This window comes from Aspergillus pseudotamarii (assembly GCF_009193445.1).
Source record: "Aspergillus pseudotamarii strain CBS 117625 unplaced genomic scaffold BDV38scaffold_3, whole genome shotgun sequence".
In the NCBI taxonomy this organism is placed as follows: Eukaryota; Fungi; Ascomycota; class Eurotiomycetes; order Eurotiales; family Aspergillaceae; genus Aspergillus; species Aspergillus pseudotamarii.
The window spans coordinates 993,082-1,020,323 of NW_022475017.1; the positions used below are offsets into that span (position 1 = coordinate 993,082).

Sequence of the window (27,242 nt, forward strand, 5' to 3'; positions counted from 1 at the left end):
CCTTCACTAGTCAAGGGTGATACTCGGCGCCCTTAGGATGATTGGCATCGCTGAATTCGGTGCCATGCATCAAATGCTTTAGTGGTGTCTTGTACCTTTTCTCTGCGTGCCGCTCCAAGTCGTGTTCGTAGGGCCATGTTCCTGCCATGGGAACAGAAACTGGTCTACGGATTCTAGTATACTTAGTGTAGCATCTCAGCGGCTCCCGAATGGGACTGAACATGATCGTACCGAACGAAGTAAGGTTCTCCGGGTGGACGCCATGCTTACAACTGTGAGCAAACTGGAGCAGCCAAGCACCGCTACAAGGTCAGTTCAGGTCATGAGCAAATCACATACGGCTGCCCTAACTAGTAACTCGTCGTACCGGTGCCTACTCAATCGATGCCCATTACGAGATTCCATCCCGGCTAATCAAGACGAACTGCCGAGTCTGAATATAAGCCATTTGAAGGAACGTTCCATCCAGAAAAGGCTCGGTCGTATGTAAATGTCATTGATGAATAGGGTACGGACACGATAAAGTAGCGTACTGGGTCGTTGTACTGCCTATGTAGCGTCACCAGGGTATGCAATAAATCAGGTATTGCTTTGATTCGCGAATGAATTCAACCTGTCCTTATGGTACGGACATCTCTGCCTTCTGCCATTCACTTGGAAGACGGTGGCGTGGCTGGAATAAGGTACGCAATTCCTGTCCATTGGTGCTATAAGTGCTAGATAATACATTTGCCGTTTAACCGTTGGATAGATTAACTAGTGGGCGCAAACGGGACCTTTCGTAACCGAGACGTCGTCAATACTAGTATTGACAGAATCCTGGGACAGGTAATATAGGATAAGCAATATTACAAATACTGCACAATCAATAAGGTTAGAAACCCTCCGCGCCAATCCCCGCCAAGTCTCCGCGCTTCCACTCCACCCGGCAACCAAAGCGGAAAGTTTATCTCCGTGCCGCCGAAGTATTCCCCGGGTCGGAAACTTTAGGATCCGGGCTGGTTTCAGTAACTGTAGAAGTGGTATGTCATAGTCAATTAGTCAATCGCTTGCATGGAAAGGAATATATATAAAATGATTTCGTGGGCACTAAAGATACTTCAGTCTTTCATCTCAGAGCTGGTTACCGTTCTTGCAGCACTTCTTTTCTCGTCATACTTGGTTTATTTATTGCAGAAATGCCTTCTATGCCTCGCATCCTCCTTCTCGGAGCCACTGGGGAAACGGGTAGTTCTATTCTAGACGGCTTATTGGAAGCCAACAAATATGTGCATTATTGATGACCTGTTTGCAGAATGATCCGGATAACTGATGTCACTACAGAACCTGGAGGTTTTGGTCAGGCCAAGCTCTGTTAGAAAGGAAGCCGTTAAGGCCATCCAAGACCGTGGTGTTAAACTCCGTGTAACAGATCTCAGTGCATCTGAGGATGAACTTGCCTTGGTCTTGTCCGGCATTGACATCCTGATCAGTGCTATTTCCGGTTATGATCAGTTATCACAAAAGACCCTAATGAGGGCTGCCAAGATTGCGGGTATTCGACGTGTTGTTCCCTGTGCATATGGCACCATTGCTCCCCCACAAGGTGTAATGCTATTTCGTGATGAGGTACTGTCTATCTATTCATATCCACAGCAGGTGACACATGGTCTCCCCCATGACGAAGATCGCTAACTTGGTCTCACGAAAACCCCCAGAAAGAGGAGGTCTACAATGAAATTAAAAGACTAGCATTGCCATACACCATCATCGAAGTTGGATTCTGGCACCAACTTTCCTTTCCCCGAGTCTCTTCCGGGAGGCTTGATTATGCCGTCCTGCAGCAGGACTCCACCACTATCTATGGAGATGGAAATATGCCGAACATTCTCTCTGATCTCCGGGATGTCGGCCAGTACGTTTCACGGATAATTGACGATGATAGAACGTTGAACAAACACGTCTACGGGTGGAGTGATGTCTTGACAGCAAACGAAACCTTTGCTATAGTTGAAGAGCTTTCAGGCGAGATAATTGAGAAGGAATATGTATGTGGCGTGGAGCCCTTGTCCACCAAAGTGAAAGGTGTACGACCAACTAACAAGCTCGACGTATAGGTATCGTCCCAACAGCTTGAAGCAACCCTAGAGCGAGCCAGGGCAGAACATTCCAAGAACCCAAAAGACCCAACCAAGCGCTTGGACTTCTATATCTTACAGACCATGTACAGTAAGTATGTACGTGGAGACAACCAGCCTTCGTATGCAAAATACCTCGGATACTTGGATGCAAGGCAGCTATATCCGGATTTTAAGCCGATCTCCTTCCGTGACTTTCTCGCTGAAGCGTTCGAAGGCAAGGCTAAGCGGCCCTATGCCCAATTGACATCTGGAGCTTCTCTGCAGCATTGAGTAATGTAACCTTGGAAGGTATGCAAATGGGCGGGACTACACATGGTTTCGTTCGGTATCATAGAAGTGTAACTTACATTGGTTGACTATTGTCTGGGCAGTGAAAGTGTGGTTCCTACACAAAGCAGAAATATAATTAGAATTAGTCATAATTTTTGGCACAATAGTGGCACGAGGCCTAATTGGTTCTCGACTAGTTAAGCTACGGCGCCTTGCCCGTGCCCATTTTAGGTCATCAACCTTACGTTTACTTAACCCGTTCTCGAACTTTCTACTCTCTTAACATTCCAACCCACAGGCTGATGGGCCAGGTAGCCATGGACGACATCCGTTGCTCATCATTGATGCCATTCCAAATCCCTGCAGCCATGGCCTCCCGTATTCAACCATCTTCGCAGCGGAATCTTCGCCAATCATGTGACAAATGCCGTATGTCCACCAGTACCAGAGTCCTACTTCCACAAATACTATTGTGGACAATGCTCACTTCTAATTATAAAGGAACCCGAAAACAAACATGCACAAAGGAGTCTGGTGGCTGCTCACGCTGCAAAGGCTTAGGTATCCAATGTCGCTATTCTGCTCGGAAGCCCACTGGTCGTCCCCGAAAGACAATATCTCTTGTTTTCCGGGGTCCCAATGTGCCAAGTAGCAGTAGACCTCGTTTTGCTATGGATTATAATCATATCCTCCCGATTGATACAATCCTACATGAACCCACCAGCCTTCAATTTTTGGATGAAAACATTACACCCCATAGTACAAATTCCATTTCTAATTTCTGGGAAGCCGGACAAGCGACAATGCCACTCTCCAAAGATACAGACACCTGCAGCTGCCTTCCCCGTATCTACTATGATATTAGGACACTTCGCGCCCTTATAAAGGAGGCGGTTCCGAGTTTCAAAGTCGTCCGTACGGCTGTTAAAACCGCTCATGATGCTCTTAAGTGCACCTCTTGCTCGCGCTTAATGATGGTCTCCCAAGATCCTACGGAGAAGCTACGGGCTCTTTGCACCCTCATCTCGTTAATACCTAGCTTCTACCTCCAACTCCTGCAAATGATTGAATGTGAAGCTTCTCTCGCAGTAGCTGAAAACCGCCAACTTGCATTCATCCTCGAGGAAACCGGTGGTCTATGGGGTAATCTTACGGGCGATGGAAAATGCCGGGACGTGGAGAGGCTCAGGGAGCGACCCCTTGATCCAGAGTTGTGGCGCCAAACAATGCGCGCTCTCTTGAGGACCGACGTGTATGGCGTTGATCTGGACTTTTATCGTGGGGACTCTGGAAAGTCGATCAAAAGACAGCGGCATTCAGGGCTCACCGACATGGTTGGGATGCTGGATGAACTTACAACAAGGGGGCCTTTTAAACAAATGGGTGGCTGGCCTGTTCCAGAATCGAGTACCAATTTCACCTGTATGGAGTTGATAGCAGCCGCAAAGCGGAGTGTCAGCAAGCTCATAATAGTTTAGCTATGATCAGTTTATTGCACAAAATGTCCTACAATACAAAGATAATCTGGATATCTATTCACAATGTTATGTGTACAGGATTGGATTGTAAACTTAGCAGAACCTATCCGCGTATCATATCATCTTCCTTTAGGATTACCTGATAAAATACAATGATAATTTTCGCTATTCCATAGTAGAAGCTCACATCTATTGAATGAAAAGCAAAAGAGATAGATATAGAGCTGTATAGGGGGCAATAATACCGTTCGGTGTAGAGTTCAGAATGGAACCTTATAGGATACTACGTAAGATGCGAAGTGTAGTTTCCATAGCATATGGTAGTGATTGGATTGGTAGATATCTTTGATATGTGGTCAGTCAGAGCCTGAGTCTGTGACTCATTTCGATGGCAAAGAGGTTTCAGCATGTACACTATCCTGCACTGTTGTACCAGTCTGGCTCGGAAATGCAAGTGAGGAACTGACGCCTGCCGTACATGTCTCTGTGGAAGATCTCTAGGTTTAATTCTTGATATTGATCTATCCTGCACATGTTTATCCAAAAGTAATGTTTGCATATATAACCAGGGGCTGTTTCTATCTAGTCAAGCCGACATGGGTAGAAAAATAGCTTTAACTCGATCAGTGCCCTCATATAAGAAACCAGTGAAACAATTCTGTTACCAAAACAGATAGGTAAGCACACGGTAGATGGCGCAGACAGCTAACATGGGCGAGAGTCCAGTTTAATTTTCTTTTACGCAACACATCATATGGGATTGTATGCCTATGGTATTGTTGGTTGGGGACCATATAGATTTATAGAAATATGTAACGCGGGACACGTATACATATTACTATCTCTTGAAAGCTGCAAAGGAAAGATGAATTGGAAAGACCATCTAGCTATACGCTGCCAAATATCACTTCCACAAAATTACAGATTTCCTCAAGTTGTTGTGGCCCCATGGTCTGCCATTTCAGTATAACTTAGAAATAGATCTGGTATGCCTGAACCCTTGCTGACTGAAAGGCTCTATGCATGGAGACGGGCGGATCAATTATCATTAGGTGCCAGGGTGTACCAGCCGTCGCCTTATCATGCCATTATTTATATTCCCTACATTTAGTTGGCTCTCTGCTTGCAAAATGGGCTCAAGGATTTGTGTAGAGTGTGACAAACATTGCGCATCAACAACTTCATTATTCACCAATCGCGAATAGGATAATCTCCCTTATCGCAGTCCCGATCCCGATAACCAATTTCCCTGTCCGCCAGGGCGTGGAAATAGCCGCATAATTACATTCTCAAGATAGAAACCTCTCATTACTAAGACCCTAACTCCTAGCATATGATCAATCTGCATTGACCCACATAGTACACGACATGAAAGAATCCTTATCGAATAGCCTTTGCCAGCTATTTGGTCAAATTACGTCATATATCTGACTTTGCATCCCGTTCCCCAAATGGACAAGAGACTATCTCATATCTCGGTAAAGGCAAGGAGCAACTAAGGCTAGACACCTATGCAGACATAGTAATCAACCCACAAATTGCTACAGGCCGCATCAATCATCGTATTCCACGAGCGGAACTGAGCAAGTGTAATGCCCGCAGCCGTGTCGATCGAATAACAGTCATCACCCTTCTTCACGAGGTAATACTTCTTACAGTTGCTCACAATGCCGGGCATCCGCGGCTCGGGAGGGGTGTCCGTGGGCCCGGGTGGTTTACTCGTTGTGGTTGTCGTTGTATCATCCGGGACATGGACGCAAACGTAGTAGTCTAACCAGAGGTTGGAGCATGCTTGTATGAACAGGATTAGGAGTCAATCATAACAAGTCGCGTCTTGCATAAAGAAAACATACCGGAGTTAATACTGGGATTCCAGGCTTTGAATTGGGCGTCCGTTATGCCGTACTTGGCTTCAATGGTATCGCACTGATCACCGGCCGCGACGAGATGGAATTTGTCACAGTTGGATGGCACCCCCGGTTGGGTGGGTTCGTACTTTTTCGAGGACGTGGTGGTCGTGGCGAGGGTCGTGGCAGCGCTGGCAGACAGCAGCTGTAGGAGTAGCCCTAGGACAACGGTGGTCTTGTAACCCATCTTTATAATTGAGTCTTGGGGTCGCTTTATCAAAGGGGAATGGAAACGGAAGTTGGCTATACTGAGCGTGGTTGTTGCTCCTGCAGTGACCGGCCTGCTTTTATACCTATACCCTCACCTGCTCCTGCAGTATTTTTAGAAGTAACAAGTGATGTAACCGATACCCCGACTCACCGGTTATTCGATCATTGGAATGCATCCTGTGTATACCTGAGTGTGACAAAGCTGGAGGGATGTATGTCTCACTTGGGTACCAGGATCCCCGCTCCGACTCTACTAGATATGCCGCACCTAGATGGACATTCGTTCTACAACTGGTGCCACTCAGCATCAACAATGGCTTTCGCTCACTCAGGGTACTGGCGAGGTTTCTGATTTAAATGCGGGGTTCAGGTTACATGAAGACAATCTACCGCAGCCACATCCGTTTGCAAAGCCGGACACTGCTGCCGGATCAGCCGGGGCTTTAATGATTGGATGTCAGACGGCTTCCAGCATAGTGACATCGTGCCAGTCTTTGCTGCTGCCAAGAACCACTAAATGGGCGCCAAGATGCAGCCCATCCTGCAGCTTGTAGGTGTGTAAGTAGGTCCAAGGCGAAAAACCCCTCTCATGCGGATTTTAATTTACGTATGGCTCGTTGGCTGGCGCACAAAGAAAGAACTTCGCTTGAATACGAGCCCCTGCAAGGACCAGGAAACAGGTCACACGAAGAGGGCGGAGGCGTGCCATTCCAAATTCGCCGGTAACCATGCTCCCTGGACAGGTGGTACATGCGCCCCCGGGGGATGGCCTGATCCTAGGAAATGGCCAAATGCATTCCGGGACTGACTTCATGTAACCGATGGGATGACCTTGAGGGTGTAGGTACTGAAGGTAGGTATTAGGATGTAGGCATTGTACAACAAAGGCCGCCACTGTAGGACTTTGTCAGCCGGACTTTAAGACATTGAACGTCTGCGTGCGCGACTGGTGGCACAAACCGTTATCCGTTGCCGCTAAGAAATTAGACTGCGAAGTGCCATAGTCGGTAGTAAAGTCGAGCTACTAGCGGGATTCACCATAGCCATCAATTGCCAGCACATCCATCTCCAGGTCTTCGGAGCAGTAATGGTAGTTGAGGGTCTAAGTGAACTGTATGGATACCACACCCAAGGTGTAGGCCGCTACCTGTGCTATATATGTTCGACAGACTCACAAGTCCACCTCAATTGATATCCTCATAGACGCACACATTTTGCTGCTCGATGGTCTAAGTAAGACCTGGATCGATATTTCACTCGAGGCTGGGGCTGTAGAACACAAGATGACAGGGGTCAGCCCCGAGGTAGAGTAAGCGTCAAACTTCGGAAATATTAAGCCCACTTGCAACTATTTATGATTGCTTCAGTGTTGGAAGAATCCCTGCTGGTGATGAGAGGCATTTGCAAGTTGTCCAAGCTCATGATGACGGGGAAGACGGCGAAAGGGACGCCTTCGTGTCAAGAATCTAGTAACCATCTAGCAGGCACGGGAGCCGAGTACGACGCTGTTGATCTGTGCCATTGCCTGAATAGCACAACACCGGAATGCTCCAATGGTAATGGTGTGTAGCAAACAAAAGTACCATTACTCTGATGGCCAATGAACAACATCGTCTTTGTTGATACCTGTTATTTACTCTAAAAGATAAAGAGCTGCTCATAGACCATTGACATGTAACTGGCAGTGAGATGCAGCCGCTAATCTCGCCAGTTCCGGTGGCGAGGCTTGTCCTATATTCTTGCCCGATAGGATAGCCTTCCTGAGCGCCCACTGCAGCCAATTTCTGAATTCCACAACAATCGATGAATCGCCTCCAGTGAAGATAGTTGACTGGGGAGGGTCAATTTCCTGTAACGGAATGCCGCCATCTGCGACACCTTGTGAGATATCACAAGTTGGATTATGGCTGGAACCTCCTGGGTGGGTCGATCGATCGTGAACGCTTCAGAAAACTAACGAGTTATCTTTTCAAGGCGCCCCTCTCGGTCAGGATGGAACTTGCTCAACCAACCCGGTTTGTTGTACAGGAAATGTAGGTTTTGTTTCTGTGCCATATTGTTCCAGCTCCCTAAAGTCCACTGGAAATGATAGCTGACACGAGTACAGGAGCCCGGTGGTTTGCTAAAAACTGGCTGTTCACCCGTTGATTGGTCTATATGAAAACTGTGAAAAGAGAAAAACGCAGCTATGATTCAATTAGTATTCTGATCTGCTTAGGAGGGGAGGGAGATCCAAATGTCTCGGACTGAAATTGATTAAAAGTGTATGTTGAGCAGAAGCACTTGAGATGGTGATGATCATACAAAAACATGTCTTATGGTATGATGTACTCTCGTGAGGAGTTCTTGATTTGCTACTACTTCAATTTTGGGCAATCAGGTAGCAGACGTCCGGTTAATAACAGTTATATGATTATCTGCAAGTGGTTTAGTGCCTTGTATGACAGGAGACTACAATGAGGAAATCCTTTGGCTATGCCCAGAGTCGTGCAGAATGTCTAGGGCTTTGCAGTTCGAGTGATGATCGCTGCTATAATATTGTGGACTAGCTGCCGAACGCCCGACATTCGCCAATGGAAGTTCAAGCACAGATAGATCGAGCCCTCACCTTATTGAAGAGGTGTGGCCACATCTCAGCCATTGTACTTATAAGCCTCTCACAAGTTTCCGGATTATCGCGCGTCCGTTGGGCTACTTTCGCAGCTCTTGCAAATTGGAATAGCCATAAGATAGTCGCGCTGGCCACAATTGTGTCCCCAAGTATTGGACTGGAAATTATCATCACCCCTTCACTCAACTGAAGAATCCGAAACAGCCACCTCACATGGTACAGGGCCTTATCAACCTTTTGCTGAAGAAAGACACAGGACTGAGGGATATCCTTTTGTCATCGCAAGACAACGAGATGCAAGAACGGATGATTCAGGAGGGCCTGTGCAGCATGCCATAATATTTCTGTCGTCAGCCAAGGACGCCAATACTCGCTTTGCCGGCTGATCTCTGCCGAAGATCGATTTGCAAATGCGACATTGGCAAGCAAATGGCGGTTGCTCTGCTGGGCCTCGAACTCAATGAGCTCTATGCCCAGTTTTGTGTGGGTTGAGTCCGCCAACCATGGTTTCCGTTTGTCAACCTCACCCTGCGACAACTGATGTAGGTATAATCTGATTTTACCCCATATGGAAATAATGCGCAAGCAATACCCGTTGATTCCAATGTCTCTACCAGGAGCCTCGTCGATCATTTCCAGGGCCGGAACATTTGACGCGTTGCCTCTCGTGGTCTACAGAGGCTGGAGAAGAGAAACGCACCCTAGAAGGCCATAAAGATGATTTAAGTGACGTTCCATCATTTGGAAACGATCCGTGGTGGATATCTTTCTGCTGTCCTTGCATGAGCCCATATCTCTATAGTCAGATAGCCTTCTTGCCGGTAAAAGATTACCTTGCATCCACGGCGAGTTTCCTTCGCACACCATTATCAGGCGAGAACCCTCTGGGTAAATAAGCACATGGGATATTAAGACGCAGGCAGAACGAACAGCTTAGGCGTTCCGTCGAGCATTTAGTCTTCTTTCGGCTAGTTGATGGGTCAGATTACACTTTCCTACTCATCGTTGAAGTCCAGCTGAAGGGGTGAATGCGCTTACCGGCATGACTCACAGACTTGCCTTGTTAATGGCTCTGATGTGGCGCTGGCTGGGGGGATTACATCTCAGACATTCCAGACGGTCGTGATTAGTCGTATTGTTGGACAGTATGCCCACTGTGGTGTCAAAGATAAGTGGGGAAGGTTTTGACGGCCGGATGGAGAGGTATGTGCACGTGACCATATATACAAGGAAAACAACTGTCATTGGCTTCACACTGTGGCCGCATCTTACAAATTACTTCTACCTTGATCTTGGATAATAAAATGGTGTATACATTCTGCCACTGCTGTTTGAACGTCACAATTGGAGTAACTTGAAAGAATTTGTCGTCATAGCTTGTGATAACCTCACGACATTTATATATCTCCCGCTCTCACAAACGCCCCATCCAAATCGTGACATCTTCTCCACTTACTACTACTCCGTCGTTTCTACTTCACACCATGATACAAAAATTGTCCAACACATGTCGGAAAGCAAAGAAGAGAGAAAAGGGTCTATAGGTGTTGCAGGTATATTACTTGCGAGACTCTTTCCCTTGGCGCAGCCACACGCACAGTCAACGTCTACAGCCTACAATCGCGCCAAGGGAAAGCCCTAAACTACGTAAAAAATGGTCATTATCGCCCACGATTGAATTCTAGACGGTGCAGATAGCTATCGCCTCTGACTTAGGAACATATATCGACTTTGGTTAGAGTATTATTTGGAGTGGTCTTCGGACCGAGTTCGGGTTCAAAAACCTCAAACCCTCTCCGAACCCGAAGAGCAACGCGCTATCGAGAATTCTCGACTAAATACTCGAACCGTGGTGATTTTCAGCTTTAATGGAGCATAGTGTAACCAAATCAACCAGAGAATTGGTCATATAGAATATTGCATAAGAAGTAATCGTTTTAAGATAGTAGAACAGAAACTATTATGTACCAGGATTTAAATCTGCCGGGGAAAAGCCGTGCTAAGACCCTATATCGCTTGAAATGGACCTCCGGTCACGGAACTTCCGGCTTTTGTAGACCAACTGCCGCATCAACTCTAGTACTGTGGGGCCCAAGATTGTTCAAATTACTATTCGTTTATGAATTTCCTCCACGATCTTGAGACTTTCGAAATGGTCTATCTTATCAGTAATTGGATTTTTTTACGTCACAAAATCCTCCAATTCTGAAGATCCACTGAGAACCTGGGGTTGCCGACGGAGGAAGTTCATTACTCCGGAGTATGGGGCCGTAGGAATGAAATAAAATAGGGAATAAAAAAAACATAGTCTCCTCCCGTTTACGTTTTGTCGGTTCTTATCGCATTCAAGGATTTTCGAAAAGTATGGACAATATCCGCGGGAAGAAAGAAGATGTCGAAAGCCCAGCCAACATACTTCCACAGGTGGACGAAGGGGATCTTAAACCGGCAGTGACCGAAGATGCCGTATTCGGGGTTATTGAAGGGGACGGTCCGAATTATCGCAATGTATACTTGTGCCCTGTGGCGTCTTATTCTTTAATGAGACTGATCATTCTTAGCTAGGATGGGTAGGAACGTCAGTCCTTATGATGAAAACCCAGATCGGCTTGGGTGTCCTCTCTATCCCATCTGCATTTGATACATTGGGCCTGGTGCCTGGAGTGCTGTGCCTGGTCGCCATAGCCATCATCAACAGCTGGTGTAGTTATATGGTCGGCAGCTTTAAGCTCAACCATCGTGAAGTGTATGGTATTGATGACGCAGCTGGGCTCATGTTCGGCCCCGTGGGACGTGAGATCCTCGGAGCCGGATTCATCCTTTGTAAGTTGGCCATCTGTGTGAGCTCTTAAAATAATACTGACGGATGGCGTCTATAGACCTGACCTTTGTTGCTGCTTCCGGGATACTTGGCATCTCAATCGCTCTGAATGCGATTTCAACCCATGGAGCGTGCACCGCTATTTTCGTTGCTGTCGCTGCTATTGGGGTGTTCTGTCTTGCAATTGTGCGTACTCTGAGCCGCGTAACGGTTATTGCGTGGGGTGGGTTGGCATGTATTCTCATTGCCAGTAAGAATTCTTTTTTTGCCCCTCATGATCTACCATATTATCTCTAACATTTCCAGTCTTCATCGTGACCATCGCGGTCGGCGTAGAAGACCGCCCTTATGCTGCACCGCCAGGCCCGTGGGTTTCAGACTATCAGATTGTCAACAACCCCAGCTTCGCGAAGGGAATCTCGGCAATCTGTACACTTATCTTTGCCTACGCCGGCGTTCCATTCTTCTTTCCGATCATAGCCGAGATGCGTGAGCCTCGCCACTACACCAAGGCCTTGGCCGCCTGCCAAACCGTTGTCACCATCATCTATGTGACAATTGGGATCGTCGTGTACTATTACTGCGGATCCTACGTCGCCTCGCCTGCGCTTGGCTCCGCGGGAAAGTTGATTAAACAGATTGCCTACGGCATTTCTCTTCCAGGACTGTTCGCGAGTGCGACGATCTGCACTCATGTAAGGCACTACTATTTGTTAACCCCCCTGTCCCTAAAGTGAACAATTTCTCACATCTGTATAGCTTGCAAGCAAGCACTTCTTCGTGCGAATGCTGCGAGGGTCAAAACACCTGGTCGCAAATACACTTGTGCACTGGGGGACCTGGATAGGGTGCGTCCTGGGTGTCGTCGTCATCGCGTATATCGTTGCAAGTGCAATTCCCAATTTTGACAGCCTCATATCTTTTATTGGAGCGTTGCTTGGCACGTTACAAGGCTTCCAGCCGAGTGGTTGCATGTGGTTGTATGATAATTGGAGTCGGGGCAGAGGGCAGCGATCGCAGAGATGGACCCTGGGCGTTTGCTGGAGCGTCTTCGTTGTTGTCTGCGGCACATTCTTGATGGTGGCGGGCACATATGGCTCCGTAGTTGGGATTATCGACTCTTTCAGCACGAATGGTGGATCGGGTGTTTGGTCTTGCGCTGACAACTCCAACTCGGTGTAGAGGTACAGAACTACAAATAAGTCTCATTTCATTATGGTGGGCATTTGGTGCCAGCTCAGTACATTCCATTCTGTTCCAAGATATCTATCTAAGTACAGAGGGTCTTCATTGAGCACCTAGTACTCACTAAAATCGTATTCTCCCTCGTAATCCTCGGCATCAATTTCACCGTCAGAAAGCTCAACATCCTGAAGATCCTCTCCTTCATCCTCTTCGTCGCTAGTGAATCCGTATTGTTCTTTCCTGGGTTTTTTCTAAGTAGCAATGGTCTGCTTTCGAATTATATAAAGGGGTAGTTTTGACAAGGAGACACATCCATCCTGGGTAACCTCGACAGTTTGCCCAATAGAGCTAGCAGTATCCGTCACTCTATCCATCAGAATAAAGTGGATGAAAAAGGCCATTCCTGGCTGCGCAACAACGCTTTGGCCCCGGACAAACATGGGATAGTCCATCCACGTAGGAGCAAAAGATGTAAAGTTGGGGCTACAGGGACCAAACCACCCGACGCATCACAGCAGGGCTGGTTATAGCCACTAATTATGCACCATGACACAGTTATTACTAGCTTGTGCTACTTGATCTTAATGCCATCTATGAATTTATATATTTGGATGATATTGTACATAATACAGTGTTAGCAATTGAGAACCTAGCCAGGTCACCCCTTGTGTGAGCTATGCTTTATACCTAGTAGCGCTCTCCAACGGCAGTGTTATTTCCAATTATAGGGTTCTCACGTACGACTATTCTTCGCGGGATGAAATCAAATTCCCGAGCACTGGCTGTCGACTGCTACTTCTAAGATCTAACTGCAGGCAAAAGCTTGGGCGTGAAACGCCAATATTCAAACCCCCGCCCTGGCCATTCGAGTAGTTCGAGCGCCGTACACCAATATCATCCTTACGGCTGCCACTCCACTTCAATGAACCACATCGTGCTCTTGGGCGGCTGCCAGGCATTCAGGAACTTAAATCGGGGGTCGGCCACGTTGAATAGACCTTTCCAGTCATCCAAAGCCCTTTCACCGGTATTGGCCACCGCCAAACACAAAAGATCCATGCATCTCATGCTTCGATAATTCATCCATGGAACGGTACCGGGCTCGGGGATCACGCCGTCATTGATGACAACTTTTGCTCCTTTCTTAAGCACCGGAATCAATGACCGCAAAACCTGGATGGCATACTTGTCCGAAAATGCATGAAAGACCCAGCGGAAAAGGTAGACATCGCCTACGGCGGTCTGTGGTTTCAACAGGTCATGTACTTCAAGCCTCACTCGGGGCTTGAGATGCTGTGGCACCGCAGCCTTTGTCTCTTCTGTGATGGTGTGCTCTTGATCTTGAACTACAAAGTTGAGGTTGGGGTGTGCTTCCGCAATCGCCATCGAGGCAAAACCTGCACTGCCGCCACACTAAAGCGAGGATGTGAATATCAGAAACGAACCCCATTGGTTCTCACATGGCAAGTAGGACGATAGTACTCACGTCGACAACCGTTCCCTTACCAATGTCCGCCCATGGATAACCAGTCACGGTGTGCGAGAGATCAAAGCCCACCCCACCACCGTGTGCCTTCATGCTTTTGCTATATCGGTCGGCGACAACAGCATTGCGGGAAGTGTGATCGAACCAATTGATATTATGGTTATAGGCCACGTTAATCCCAGTCTCATTTGGCTCCCCACTCCCGGGCCATCGCTTCAGCGCTTCAACCGTGTAGGCAAAGCCAGGCCATATGTCATTACACAATAGACCTACCCAGGCATCCAAGGTTTCCTCCTCGAGAAGAACTCGCGACGCCCGGTTGTGCGCAACGAATCCAAGTTCCGGCTCGCAGAAGAAGCGGTTCGTGATAACGTGGCGGATGATCCGTCGGAGGGTGAACGGGGGTACAGAAACTCCACTCAATTGATGGCACTTCTCAGCCAGGTCTTCGTAAGAGATTTTGTCAGTCAATGGGACGGCCTGTGGGACCCTGAACGCCCAAATGGCCTGTAGGGACAATGGATCCATGGCCTACAAAGCGATATCAGTCATGGCTCGTTTTTCGTGTCTTTTAATTTTTATTTTGAATTCTTTTTGTTTCTCATCTGAATGAAACTTGGCCAAACTTACATCCCAGCAAATGTTTCGAATATGGTCCTTTGGTCCATGAGCAAGGGCATAGAGCTCTTTAGATGCAGCAATCAACTCTAGACGAGCTTCATACGCCTCTTTGTCGTCAGGCGAAATTGCATAGTCAGCTAGCCCGTCGACATCGAAAGAGGGAGGCTCCAGTCCCTTGGAAGCCAGGAAATCCGAGATGACTTTTGTCTTCTCTGCGATGACATTGGATAACACAATCAATCGATTTGGGGACGCCATCTTCGGACTTTTGGGTTGCAGTAATGAGCAGGATATTCGCCTTGGTATGTGCAGGAAGGTAGGTGAAAAGGGGATATGGTTATTTTAGCGATATTTTTATAGTCTTAGATCGAACTGAACTACGTTAAATGCCATCCTATAGCATGCTGGAATTCTATTCCCATTTTTCTACCTTCGCATTACCCCGCCATAGAAATGGGGCTCCTGAACGAAGGAGGGGCACGGATAACAACATGCGTCAGCGGGTACCTCGCCTGTACTATGGCGCGATTCTACTAGATATCGTATAGATCTAATCAATACCTCAATGTGTATCTGGTAGTACTTCACAGGGCCGCCACGTACTGTATGTATGTACGTACATACTTTTGTGCGCATAGCCTCCCAGCCTCGGCATGCTTCCTCCCCACCACTGCCATATGCGAACGTAGTGAACAACGCCTCGATGCTACCAAATTTAGAACTGAATTGGATTAAATTGTTTGATCTGGTCGAGCTAGCCCCATGCAGTGATGCTTGCAGCCAGATGACAGGAATAACATCCAAAATCAATTGTATTTACTGTGGTCAGGCCACGGGATCCCGGTCAAGGAATAGTGATAGATAGACAGTTGTTCGTCCAGTTGACGTGGGGTAGCCCTAGCCAGGGTAGGTATCTCTGTTCTACGGTTCAGGACAGTGGGAATGTATTTAAGCAGCACATCCCTTGAGTCGATTCTAGCTCCAGACCAGCGGTCGCACGGCCGACGATCAGCGCTACCGAGGTAGGGGCAACTCCATAGATCAAACTCCCCATGTCACGAACAACAATCACCAGCAAGAATGCGATCTTCTGCCTACCAAGGAGACATGCCTCGCCCCCTTCTTCTTGTTGTTACTCAATCAGGCGATGAAAGCGAATGTCAGGCTTACAAGGGGTTTGAAAGCCCGCAGCAATCAGGAACAAGGCCGATCCGTAATAAGTCATGTCTCCAAGACTTTAGAAGTCATCGGTAATACGTGGAATACCCGTCGCAATAACGGTCGAAGGAACATGATCAGCACTTTCCTCTTCTACCATCTTGAATCGCAATGGTATAGCGACAAACCCGGGGCTGAGAGAGTTGGAATTTTATTGTGACACCTTTCAACATACCTTATGAGAGAACAGACTTAAGGGGGTAATTGAAAAGGGGAAGCAGCATGCAATCCATGTTGTCCTTGATACCCTTGTTAGGCTATCGGAGTTAGGAGATAAGAGAGAAAGACGGCGAGCTTGCATGCTCAAGGCTCAAGGAGATAAGCTCATCAAGGGTCCTTTACGGTTTATCAGTGGATCACGGGCGCGGTGGAGTCCAGAGGCATCAGCTTAACGCCGTGCAATGTCCGGTCCATGTTGGCTGCTCTTCATATTCATGTCTTATGTCCATACATTCAGCCGTTTGGACCTCCCACAATCCCTCTGATGACCAACTACTCAATTCTCGTGGAATGAGTATGAGTGACACTGGTGCTAGTTGCTCCCTCGTAAAAAATTCATCCAAGGTGATTACAAACAGTCACGGTGACAATCATGAGTTAGAATCGAGCAAATATAGCCGAAACCGGGACTTTGATTGGCGAAATGGAGTAGCGGGAGGGGTTGCAGGCTGCGCCGTGAGTCTTCCCTTCTCATGACTCAGAAACCATTCCTGACGCAACAGATATCTAGGCTAAGACTATTGTTGCTCCATTGGAGAGAATCAAGATTCTCTTTCAAACGTCGAATCCGCATTTCCTGCGTTACTCAACCCGGTGGAATGGGTTAATCGATGCTGCGAGTCACATTCGAACGTCGCATGGCATACCTGCACTCTTCAAAGGTCATTCAGCGAGCCTGATCCGCGTTTTTCCCTATGCCGGTATCAACTTTCTCGCATACGAACAACTCCAACGGGCAGTCATCATATCACCGGAGACAGACACACCGTTCCATCGATTCCTCTGCGGGAGTACAGCGGGTGCCATTTCTACCATCATCACATATCCCCTAGAGCTGATCCGCATCCGTCTTGCTTTTGAAACAAAACCGAGCAAAAGGTCATTTTGGTTCAGGATTGCTCGACAAATTTACCTTGAACGGGGCGGGAAAGGTAGCATTTTCAACCTTTATCAAGGAATTGGCCCGACTATGCTAGGCATACTTCCCTATGCGGGCACATCATTTGTAACCCACGATTTCATGAGAGATCAGCTGCGCTCACCGTTCTTTGCGCCTTACACGCTTGAAAAGGGATCATCCACTCGACTGACCGCAGTTGCACAGCTTGGTTGCGGAGCAATCGCTGGCATTGTTGCTCAAACGGTAGCTTACCCAATTGATATCTTACGGCGGCGAATGCAAGTCGGGAGTGTGGTTGGTAGTAGTTCAGGAATTTCCGAGACAGCCCGGCGCGTAATGCGGGAGAAAGGTGTTAGAGGTTTCTATGTGGGCCTGACAATTGGCTACGTGAAAATGGCCCCAATGGTGGCGATGAGTTTCTATGTCTACGATCGAATGAAGCGATTGCTGGGCCTTATCGAATAAAGATACTATTGCTTTTCTACTGGTTCAACAGAATGTTGATGCTCACTGTGCACCGCCGATTTCTTCACAGGTCGACACCAATATCTACGATTCAAAATTGGGATTGCAACGAGCCAATTGATGTGGCACCAAAATCCGCGTACCGCTTTCGCGTTCATACGCAGAAAGATGCAACCGTTTGAAGTATGAACTGTGACCACACGAGACCTATTTTTACACATTTTTCTCCTCGGAGGTTTGGGGAGAGAGGGGCAGGACCTGGTACGACTAGAGCATTACTTCAATACATTCAGGCAAGGGACGGATGCTACTACCAGAGACTTCACCACAGTTAATCATTAACTCGACGGTCATACAGGCATCGATAGTGCTCAAAAAAGATAGTGAATATACTCGCCCACCTCGATACTACCTGCGTATTGGTGAATCGATATTCAGGGTTCCTATCTTGCTCTGCCACGAGCCCCTATATGCAGACACCGAGCATCCATTGCGCGTTTCAAATCAGTATGATGGCATTGTGCTTTTCCAGAGAAGGGAGCAATATTCTCCACATCCATACTATTATGCTAGTCCAGCCCTGTAGTAAGAATATGAATGAACGTTTTGGATCCATTTGGATGGGATACGACGAGTTGAATTAGCTAGACAAGTCATAAAAGAAAATCGTCGTCTGCTAAAGCCTGGCTGAGTCTGGCTTTCCGGTACATTCTGGGGCTTTATATAACGGTATTCAAGGCAAAAGGCTATGGAAATGTGCGGTATTCTGTAATCGGCCGAACTTCTTCATTGCTTCGAAGAAAACTTCCTTTCTTCTAGCAACATCTTGTATATAAACCCAGACCTGGTTCAGTAAAACCACAGAACATCGAACTTTGAACCTGAGAATCACTCCGTGTTTTCTCCTGCTCTTGGAGAGCCTTTAATTGTTTTACCATGCCCATACCGAGTGGCTAAGCCTGTAATCCAATCTACCACCTTCTCAGGCGCACTAGCTATAGGAATATGTCCCGTGGGAATCACCGTCACATCCACCTCCCTCCCAGTTTCTCTTTCAATGATCTCGATTTGCTTTTTCTGCACTCCTGGAGGGATCACCTTATCATCCGCGCAGAGCAAATACGAAACTGGTACATCCGTATACCCAGCATACGTCAATGGACCGGTAAAACTCGCAGCCGAGTGTCGGGGGGACCGCTTCATCCACGCCTCGCCTTCCTCGGCCGGGAGGTCTGAGAAGCATAGTGCAGCGGACGCGGCGTGATTAGCCATGACCAGATATCCATGTTCCTATGATATTCGTAAACAATCGATCAACAGGAGAAAGAAAATACCCCAGAAAGCCAAATGAAAGTATCAATGGGGGTGGGGGACGGGACGCACATCAGGTTGTAATTCAACACGATTTTCAGCCGGAACATCCGCCAACATGTCCGCCGCCGAAGCACCCAATTGTGGCACCAGCGCCGTCAGATATGCCAGGTTTACAACTCCGCCGACCTTCTCGCTACCCGCTATCTTGGCTAGTCCCTTGATGCTCTCGCTGGCAGGCACCCCTCCATATGAGTGAGCCACCAAGATCACCTCCTTTCCTTGGTCGACTAGCGTCGTGACTTCGCGCGCAATCGCTGCGGCGTCATCGTACATTGTTGCAGGTTGTTGCAGGTCCTCGGTGCTGCGAAGACGAATGGCTTTGATGTCGTAGCCCTTGGATGCTACTCCGTCGGCCACCGCGTCATAGAACTCCGGTAGGCTGAATGAGCCGGGGACAATGACAATAGAGGGTTTAGATTGGGACATGGTTCAATTATGGACTGGTACTGCCGTATCAAATGAGATAGGTCTAACTTCGGAGGATTAAGCGGGCTGAGGCTGACGTAGCATTGATGATAAACTTATGGTCTGGGAGGAGACATGGTCAGTATTTAAATCAATTGCTTAACTGCATAACCTGCCTAGCATCATCGATCCGTTGTGATTTGAAATCCGACCGGATGCATTATAAATACAAACTTACGGCTAGATAGCACGCCATTTAGAACATCAATACCGACCCAATCAAAACGCTCGTGCATACCTTTAGCAGCAGCACTAGGACATCAATCAGTTGGATCTTGGTTTGGACCGCAATGAACCTGCTTCGTGTTGAGAACTTCTCGGCCCATATCCAGCGCACAGAACGGGAAACAGCATGAACGACGGGCTATTCATCTACGTAGTTATCAGGCGTCTGAAAGACAAGCAGAGTGGTACGCACGTTATGGTGACAGGAACCGGTACTGTGGAGCTAATTTAGATAGGAGACCGGTGCAATGGGGCCAAAAAGCATGAACACACGAACTTCCTGAAAAGCTGCCTTGGCTTTTTATATTTTCAACTCAATATGGGTGCTCAACTCTAGCCATGACTTCTATGATCCGACAATAACACATCTATTGGTCGATTTCCTTTCTAATTTGGGCTGTATGCTAACCTCTCCTGATAAAGAGGTATGTATATTTCTGACTATTCGCATGTATCATACTAGTCAATCGGGACATAAGGCAACATCTAAGAAGACAGCAAATGATTTCAACCAAGTATCCAGGGCTTACTTGGCTAAGTCATGTAATCCAAGCTCTTCACGTAGTTTAACCAACAGAAACAAGGAATGGAAGCTGAGCCCCTAGTACCCTGGGTGGAAATAAGGATGATATGCGTGGCCGGTTGAGGTATGCCAAGGTGTCGGTAAAATAAGATAGTATTGCACCATACCTAACGAAGCCTAGCCAATATCGATGGATCCACTTTTATTTATCGGTTGTGATATGTAACTACGACTCTGTGAATCTTCATAATTACTCTTCGCAAGGCTTAACATCATACTCTACGTCCGTCCGGATAATATATTTCGCACCCTTCCTTACCCCAGTCCCCTCATGTAACAAGGCCCCATTGGCCTCTCCGTGCGGGAAGATCGCCACGGCTCCCATGACAGGTCGCACTGGGTATGCATTGAGGGTTCCCTCTCGCGCAGCTGGCATAAAGAACGTCGTCTCCCCGCCCTCGAACTCGTCGTTCAAATATAGTAGGAATGTGTACATAGAGCTCTGCTTCTTGTCTTCCGGTGAGGCATCGTACACGTACGTGTCATCGGGGAGGATACCGGACGGCGGCCACGCTCCATCAATGTGGCAGCGGTACTCGGCACCGGGGACGTATCGATATACACGGAAGCGTCGATTGATACCTCGGGCTAGGCGGCCATTAATCGACTGAGGTACGTAACGGGACATGCGCGCCCAGAGCATGTCATGGAAAGTGGTGTCGACAACCCAATAGAAGTTGTGGGCTAGGATGCTCATGTCGCCATCTTCGCGGAGGGGCGCATCGGGTAGAAAATTGACCGATTCACCTGCCGCAATAATAGCCTTGCACTCGGCGGGGGAGAGGACATTTAGGGCAAGGCCAAGGCCTGGCACAGCGGGATGTGGGTGGTATGTGATGGAGGGGCCGACGGGAGCCAAGGGGACGGCGTTCGGGGCGGAGGTGTAGAGGATGGCAGGATGGTGGTTGGGAGGTTTGCGGAGGGGGCCGGGGGTTGTTTCGATGACGCGGAGGGCAGATGGTGACTTGGGTGCGTCGGCTAGGATGGATTTGTCCAGGACGGAGGCGTAGACCGGGAGTGGTGTCGTCGAGGGCCGGAGGTCCCAGATGGACTGGAAGGCAATGGGAGAGGTGGAGTCGACGGCGTTGGGGTTGGTATCAATCGGAGTGCTGACACGCAGGATGGCGTCGAGCACGCGGAGAAGTTGTAGGTCCTTTGCGCTGCGTTCCAGGGGAACACGATCAATTGCGTCGGGTTGCGTTGAGAGACCGCTGACGACGTCCAGATCCCGCACCCAGCGACACAGGGCCCCGATCTTGGGTTGTTCGCCCCGAATTCTCATCTCGGCAAGCAGGATCTGGGCGTCAATATACTTCTCGTCGGCAAGAGCACCGGTGATTCGTGCCGTTAAGTTTGCGCCCTCTATCGAACCGTTAGCTGCTGCTATTAATTAGCGATAACGCAGCAGCATACCAGCAGCGTTGACGCCCGTAGTGCAGGCCTGACGGAAGTCATAGACCGCGGCTCGCAGGTCCTTGCATGCCTTCGACTTGGTCAGGCTCGGGTATTGTGCGAGAGCCGTAAGTGTCTCGATCGTGATTTCGAGGTCTTCGTCGGGGACAACCGTTTTGAGGTGCTTGGGCTCGCCATCGGGAGGCGGTGTCAGAGTAGGAGCGGCCTTTGGGACTTTTTGTGGGAGGTCGGCTTGCGCATTACGCTTGCGCTTGGCAGCCTTGGATTTGGCCATGGTTATCTGTGGTATGGTTAACAGATAATTGACTGATACGAGTGGGGGTTTGGAGGTTAGACTTAACGTTTGTGGGCGCATTCCGTCCCCTGCAAAATTCCTGATTTGCCCCCACACAATTTCTTTTTCCTAAAATCTCGTACACTAGCCTCAAAATGGACTAGTGGAGTGTACCACAACTGGTAAGGTGTCGTGTTAATAGTTGTACTTCTATTCCCAGCCCTAATAACCTCCGTTTGGCAAATGCTTCTCTTTACCTACCGTAGCTCATCTGCCCCAGAAAATGTCCAAAACCACTACTGCATGCAAGTTATATCAAAATACGTGTCAATAGCGTATGTGAAGTGGTCCAGCCAAATAGGGTTCGCGCATTTCTACGCTATTCCTTTCCGAGATTATCCCATGGTCAATCTTGTACGGCATCGGGAGTGCCTTGTGAGATCACTTACATTGTGTACGGGTTTACCGTCCTCATTGAACCTACCATTGGAGAAAATAGACTATCATCTCTCTCCCGATGGCCTCATACACCATATGAGTTCACAATCTCCTTCATTACCACCTGACTAGCTTTTGTTGGGGGGGGGGACCAACGTCGGCAGATGCATTTCAATGGCCAGGAATCTATGGGCTATTTTATTTCTAGATGGGTAAGTTCTCTTGACTCAGATTCAATCGAGCAGTTTGGGGTTTTTTCTTCGCCAACCCCCGTCATAAATGAAGCAGTTTTGTGAATGCCAAGACTAGCGGGTGATGCAAAAATGGGGCTTAGGCGGTATGCCTTGGTGGCCAGCAAGTGGCAAGATACTTAGTACTAGGAGACGTGAGATGTTCATGGTTCTATATCATCTTGTGTTGGAATTGAAACCGAATGAATTACTTAGAGGCCTCAGGCCCTCTCCACGTGCAGGGTCTATCTATCCAGTACTGCTCGGCTGGCAGTAGCGGGGTAATCGGTGCCTCAGGCAATCACAATGACACCAAGAAGAAGCAGCCCATTTACTAGTGACCCTGAGGGGCTTCTCTGCCACCTATAGCTTGTGCTTCACCCATTGTTGAGATAACCGTAATGACTATCATTATCCCGGCAGGTAGCGATTAGCTTAGAGATAGACTGAAGGCAATATAATGTCTACTTACGCAGATATTTTCCATGCTCAAAATCTTCCTGAATCATTTTTCCTAGGTCACCACCGGGGAGTTTTACGTCGTCTTTCGGTACCCCATCTTGTGCCATTAGATTGAGGAACCCATCGTCAATATTCACCTACCCGCCTTAGTATATATACATACAATAAGCCATGGTAATAGCTGAGAAGACTTACCAACTGATATTCAGATATCTTTACATGAGGAACATCCACAGACTGAGTAGATGGAAAATCACCCGAGAGAGCGCTACCGGTAAAAATATCTTCACCAACTAGATGAATACTAGTTCTAGTGTTGTTGATTTCGACAATGCGACAGGGCCTCCCATGGATTAGAACATGACCCTTTCGTCTTAGGGCCGAAATTGGCGCTCGAAAGCTCGGCGAGTCTTGTGGCTGGCTTTGCTCAAAGTTTTGATAATGCTCCTCGTCGTCCTGTATGAGATCAGTTCTGATTGCCTCGTCGCAGTAACTATTAACAAGAAAATATAGGAATATGGATATCATGTACACTCATGGTGGAAATATCGTAGATTCGATACCGGCTTAAACTGAGGAAAGTCTGTTTTGATAGAAGAAAGGAGATGATTCAACCATCATCGATACATATATATATCTATGATGCTCGACTTCGATCCACCATCGTCTTGCATCCAATGATGCAAGTCAACGTGTCCATTATGCGGTCAGACCTTCGGCAGATCTGTGAGTTTGTTTTGTGGGGGGTATTGTTCCGGCGATAATACCAATGTTGGCGCCACCGCCCACTTTTGGCTGCGACTCGGAATTTACTGCAAGTGCTTCCCGCATATCGGTGTTTTTATATGAGAGTGATCGAGATTTATACTCCGTTTAGCCGAGTTGTGTATATACATACATGAAGTGGGACTGCCAGAGGGGCCCTTCCTTGTCGATACGAATTGTACCCTGCCACTTTTCGAATGCAGATTCCACATCGATTCGCACATGACCCAGTCGTGCATGATAGTGGGGAAATTGGGTACAGTAAAACCCCGCTAGAAGCAACTAATTCAGCAAGCCATTCAGACTGCTTATATCGGGGTTGCCGATAGAGCGCTTTTACTGTATTTGTTGTTATACAGAGGTATGTAGGATGCGAAGAGGCCGTGTGGGACCCTGTGGAGCAGTTCGCTGAAAAGACCATGAGTGGAACTATCAGCACCCCACTGGGACCCGGGCGGTCCTATTGTATTTTGTATCCAGCTGGCAAGATTCGTGAAGCAGCAGTTGCCGATACTGCTTAAGGCAATCCAGCGTATAGCATGCCATTCCAGAAGGGCGTTGTCGGAGATTCCTAACATCAGGTAGACTAGAGAATAAACATCAAAAGCTAAAACTGAACTATGACCGATATATCGCGTACGACTCCACAATTTCGAAACAATCGCAAAGGTTTTCACTTTGCCGTATGAACTTCTATAACCTGTCACCTCTACGCTAGTTGGCCTTTCATACAGGCAGGACAACTTTAACCCCCATATACTCCCGCTGATGCATGACCTTGCCATCAATCAGCACTTGATGAGCCCCCACTCTATTATTTACCGTATCCGTCGGGTCTGTACATGTCGCAATTTGGATCTCGCGCCACTGGCGATTGGTGGGCACAAGCCTGCCCTGCGACGTGAGCTTCTTGAACTCCTTATAAACTCCTTGCTCCTCGACGCAGCCCTCTCGTTGGATCAGTTTTGATTCTGATAAGAGTCGTTAGTCTAGATCGCTCCCAGTAATGTCTCCCTTAGACGGTTATTCACTCACCCTCTGCCGGAGCCATACGCAAATCACCAATGGAACTATTAAACAGCACCAGCGAAAGACGCTCTTCGTGCAACTGGTCTGCGGGTGGCCTGAAGACACGGTGGCGAGTCGCCTTGAAATGTCCGCCCGAGACAATCTCCATTGTATCTCCGATGTTAATAACAAGCGCGCCGGGCTTGTAGGGCACATAATACCATTGTTCGTCGCGGCCCCAGATCTGGAGACATGAGATAGGGACCGAGAACAACAATGTTGTCAAACCAAAGTCTGTGTGGCCGTGCATGCGAAGGCCCTTGGATGCTTCTTGGGTTTGTTTCTGGACGGGTCGAAAGAGCGCATGACGGAAGTAGCCTTCGCCGGTTGGGCTGCCGTGGGATTGTACATTGTTCCAGAGATAGTCGTCCGGCAACTCTAGGACGCGCGACAGGACGGTGAGGAGTCGTCGATTGACGGACTTGGTGAGATAATTGCTGAACGCCTCTATCTCGTCCATGAACGGGTGCAGGCAGGTTGGCACGCGGTTGATATCTTCCCAATCGGGCTTGTACCAGTTGAATTGTTCGATGCCGTCGGGTGCTCCGCGGTGACGCTGGGGAATAGGGACAAAAGGTTAACATACGGTTGAGTGTTTAACACGTACAGGGCTGATGGCCTCCTACCTTGAATCCGTAGGGGTGCTTGTAACCGGACCATTTCCCGCTGTCGGGGTGGAAAAGGAGCCGTTCTTTGTCCTCCTCGCTGATGTTATTGTATAGGTATTGTGCCAGGGCGAATTGGCGATGGAGCTATTGGACGTATGAGAGTCAGGACTACTCTTCTTCTCTCCATAGCTTGTCATGCCTACCTGTTCTAGAGAGACTCCATAGTTCTCGAGAAACAAAAAGCCGTCATCACGGATGGCCACTTTGACCTGCTGGACAAGGTCATCGACCACAGCTGAGTCATCTGAGTCCAGCAGTGAAAGGTCAATCGACTTGAGCTCGGCGAAGTTGTGCTTTTCCTTGGTGACAGGAGGCGGAACCCATTCTGGAACGAAAGGTTTGCCAGGAAGGTTGGCGGATGGTGGGTTGAAGGGGGCTGCGGGTGCCATGATGTGGTATGTGCAATGATATCTATGTGTTGATTGATGTTGGATAGAATGACTAGATGAGGCTTTCCACTTGAAGTTTTATAATTTCTTCTATTTTATATGATGGCGGAGGTCTACAAGTACTACCTGAAGTCATACAATGTGCATCAGGCGAGCTTCTAGGCGAAGCAGGAGCGCAAGTATGGGTCTTGGCTGACCCGCTACTGCACTGCATGGTGCCTCCACCGGCATTTTCAATAGAACATGTGCTCCTGGCAGCATTCCGATGATTTCATACCCGATAAGCTGCGCTCTCCGCCTTATCGAGCTCCTCCCGAAGCTGATCTATACTATATTGTCGCCAAAGATAAGCTCAGATATTCGGCTGCGGGGCGCGTGATGCGGGAGGAGCTCCTCCCAACTAGGGCTGGAGGAGCTTCGGCGGGAGGTCCACTCGTCGGCGTTATCGCGATGGACAGGAAGAGAGGAGAACCGATGTGGAATTTTAAAACAGTGGTTTCCACCACTTACTCCTGTATTATCGCATCTCAAAAGTCATAGCACAATCATCTATACATCCACTTCTCATCACTCTACACACAATCACTGTTCTTCCTTATTCCGTGATCCTGAGCAAACATGTCCCGTCAACTCATCTCCAGCGAAAAGTTTCCTCCCAAGCCTCATAATTGTGGGTGATATTGTATGGCTTTGGCCAAAGAATACGCCGTTTGCTGATCAATCTATCACACAGGCCCCGCTGTCAAAGTCCCGGGTCTCGTCTTCTGCGCAGGCCAAACAGCTACCGGCGAGATTAAACAAGCAACGGTGAGTCTCTCCTGTAAAAGTGAGCCTTGTCTGTAACAAAAAAACTAATTCTGACATGAATCCCCACAGAGAACCGTCTTACAGAATCTTAAAGAAGTCCTCGAGCTTTCTGGATCATCGCTTGAACAAGTAGTCAAGTACAACGTCTATCTCGCCGATATGAAGGACTTTGCTGCAATGAATGAGGTGTACATCGATTTCCTCCCTAAGCCGATGCCATCTCGCTCGTGCCTCCAGGCGCTCCCTCCAGGTGATGGCACGGTCATTGAGATTGAATGCATTGCGCAGGTTTGAGACGATTCATATAGAGGGCTTCGATAGAATATATAGTACACTTATTCATACTACGCTTTTTATCATAAGTTAACTCCTCTGTATTTTCTTCTCTAGCTATCACAGTCGCTCCTCGCCATTATGAGGAGTCCAATGGCTTAGTTGGCCAGATGGCGCACTCGTCACAGTAAAGTTTCAGACAAATATATCTATGGCCCCATGTGCCCCTTGGAAAGACTGTACAAATCCTTATTTCATATATAAATGACAGGCCATCCACTGCTGTGTTACTTATT

General features: G+C 48.1%; 10 protein-coding genes across 10 annotated transcripts; 5 read left to right on the forward strand and 5 right to left on the reverse strand.

The window, feature by feature from the left end:
* Positions 1-1,123: 1,123 nt before the first annotated feature.
* On the forward strand, positions 1,124-2,507 carry BDV38DRAFT_234670 (aromatic alcohol reductase). The gene is made up of 4 exons (XM_032053260.1): positions 1,124-1,268; positions 1,324-1,608; positions 1,698-2,027; positions 2,097-2,507. The coding sequence occupies exons 1-4, from the start codon at positions 1,179-1,181 to the stop codon at positions 2,388-2,390; spliced, it is 999 nt and encodes a 332-aa protein (XP_031919151.1). The 5' UTR covers positions 1,124-1,178; the 3' UTR covers positions 2,391-2,507.
* A 202-nt stretch (positions 2,508-2,709) lies between these two features.
* On the forward strand, positions 2,710-3,849 carry BDV38DRAFT_234672 (uncharacterized protein). Its single transcript, XM_032053261.1, has 2 exons — positions 2,710-2,819; positions 2,892-3,849. Exon 2 carries the CDS (start codon positions 3,030-3,032, stop codon positions 3,273-3,275), a length of 246 nt encoding a protein of 81 aa, XP_031919152.1. The 5' UTR covers positions 2,710-2,819; positions 2,892-3,029; the 3' UTR covers positions 3,276-3,849.
* A 1,095-nt stretch (positions 3,850-4,944) lies between these two features.
* BDV38DRAFT_234674 (LysM peptidoglycan-binding domain-containing protein) lies at positions 4,945-6,279 on the reverse strand. The gene is made up of 2 exons (XM_032053262.1): positions 5,722-6,279; positions 4,945-5,659 (listed from the first exon to the last, which is right to left on the reverse strand). Exons 1-2 carry the CDS (start codon positions 5,960-5,962, stop codon positions 5,370-5,372), a joined length of 531 nt encoding a protein of 176 aa, XP_031919153.1. The 5' UTR covers positions 5,963-6,279; the 3' UTR covers positions 4,945-5,369.
* A 4,681-nt stretch (positions 6,280-10,960) lies between these two features.
* BDV38DRAFT_293527 (transmembrane amino acid transporter protein-domain-containing protein) lies at positions 10,961-12,599 on the forward strand (the record flags this gene model as incomplete). The annotated part of the gene is made up of 5 exons (XM_032062275.1): positions 10,961-11,104; positions 11,200-11,419; positions 11,476-11,667; positions 11,724-12,112; positions 12,177-12,599. The coding sequence occupies 5 exons, from the start codon at positions 10,961-10,963 to the stop codon at positions 12,597-12,599; spliced, it is 1,368 nt and encodes a 455-aa protein (XP_031919154.1).
* Positions 12,600-13,502: 903 nt separating this feature from the next.
* On the reverse strand, positions 13,503-14,967 carry BDV38DRAFT_267671 (uncharacterized protein; the record flags this gene model as incomplete). Its single annotated transcript, XM_032056634.1, has 3 exons — positions 13,503-13,844; positions 14,089-14,619; positions 14,719-14,967. 3 exons carry the CDS (start codon positions 14,965-14,967, stop codon positions 13,503-13,505), a joined length of 1,122 nt encoding a protein of 373 aa, XP_031919155.1.
* Positions 14,968-16,443: 1,476 nt separating this feature from the next.
* On the forward strand, positions 16,444-17,664 carry BDV38DRAFT_293528 (mitochondrial carrier domain-containing protein; the record flags this gene model as incomplete). The annotated part of the gene is made up of 2 exons (XM_032062276.1): positions 16,444-16,602; positions 16,658-17,664. 2 exons carry the CDS (start codon positions 16,444-16,446, stop codon positions 17,510-17,512), a joined length of 1,014 nt encoding a protein of 337 aa, XP_031919156.1. The 3' UTR covers positions 17,513-17,664.
* Positions 17,665-18,400: 736 nt separating this feature from the next.
* BDV38DRAFT_293531 (alpha/beta hydrolase) lies at positions 18,401-19,455 on the reverse strand (the record flags this gene model as incomplete). The annotated part of the gene is made up of 2 exons (XM_032062277.1): positions 18,896-19,455; positions 18,401-18,802 (listed from the first exon to the last, which is right to left on the reverse strand). The coding sequence occupies exons 1-2, from the start codon at positions 19,310-19,312 to the stop codon at positions 18,401-18,403; spliced, it is 819 nt and encodes a 272-aa protein (XP_031919157.1). The 5' UTR covers positions 19,313-19,455.
* Positions 19,456-19,987: 532 nt separating this feature from the next.
* BDV38DRAFT_234678 (prolyl hydroxylase family protein) lies at positions 19,988-21,868 on the reverse strand. The gene is made up of 2 exons (XM_032053263.1): positions 21,573-21,868; positions 19,988-21,521 (listed from the first exon to the last, which is right to left on the reverse strand). The coding sequence occupies exons 1-2, from the start codon at positions 21,844-21,846 to the stop codon at positions 20,350-20,352; spliced, it is 1,446 nt and encodes a 481-aa protein (XP_031919158.1). The 5' UTR covers positions 21,847-21,868; the 3' UTR covers positions 19,988-20,349.
* Positions 21,869-24,467: 2,599 nt separating this feature from the next.
* Positions 24,468-25,866, reverse strand: BDV38DRAFT_267675 (uncharacterized protein; the record flags this gene model as incomplete). Its single annotated transcript, XM_032056635.1, has 4 exons — positions 24,468-24,712; positions 24,777-25,365; positions 25,436-25,561; positions 25,621-25,866. The coding sequence occupies 4 exons, from the start codon at positions 25,864-25,866 to the stop codon at positions 24,468-24,470; spliced, it is 1,206 nt and encodes a 401-aa protein (XP_031919159.1).
* Positions 25,867-26,484: 618 nt separating this feature from the next.
* Positions 26,485-26,967, forward strand: BDV38DRAFT_267676 (RidA family protein; the record flags this gene model as incomplete). The annotated part of the gene is made up of 3 exons (XM_032056636.1): positions 26,485-26,536; positions 26,600-26,673; positions 26,743-26,967. The coding sequence occupies 3 exons, from the start codon at positions 26,485-26,487 to the stop codon at positions 26,965-26,967; spliced, it is 351 nt and encodes a 116-aa protein (XP_031919160.1).
* Between the last annotated feature and the right edge of the window lie 275 nt (positions 26,968-27,242).

What these genes read in the sequence shown, in the direction of transcription:
- BDV38DRAFT_234670 (XM_032053260.1), top strand. Translation starts at nt 1,179, where the DNA reads ATGCCTTCTATGCCTCGCATCCTCCTTCTCGGAGCCACTGGGGAAACG. An exon ending in TATTGGAAGCCAACAAATAT is followed by an intron (nt 1,269 to 1,323) that starts GTGCATTATTGA and finishes ATGTCACTACAG; the next exon opens with AACCTGGAGGTTTTGGTCAG. An exon ending in TAATGCTATTTCGTGATGAG is followed by an intron (nt 1,609 to 1,697) that starts GTACTGTCTATC and finishes GAAAACCCCCAG; the next exon opens with AAAGAGGAGGTCTACAATGA.
- BDV38DRAFT_234672 (XM_032053261.1), top strand. Translation starts at nt 3,030, where the DNA reads ATGTGCCAAGTAGCAGTAGACCTCGTTTTGCTATGGATTATAATCATA.
- BDV38DRAFT_234674 (XM_032053262.1), bottom strand. Translation starts at nt 5,962, where the DNA reads ATGGGTTACAAGACCACCGTTGTCCTAGGGCTACTCCTACAGCTGCTG. An exon ending in GAATCCCAGTATTAACTCCG is followed by an intron (nt 5,660 to 5,721) that starts GTATGTTTTCTT and finishes TGTTCATACAAG; the next exon opens with CATGCTCCAACCTCTGGTTA.
- BDV38DRAFT_234678 (XM_032053263.1), bottom strand. Translation starts at nt 21,846, where the DNA reads ATGGCCAAATCCAAGGCTGCCAAGCGCAAGCGTAATGCGCAAGCCGAC. An exon ending in TACGGGCGTCAACGCTGCTG is followed by an intron (nt 21,522 to 21,572) that starts GTATGCTGCTGC and finishes ACGGTTCGATAG; the next exon opens with AGGGCGCAAACTTAACGGCA.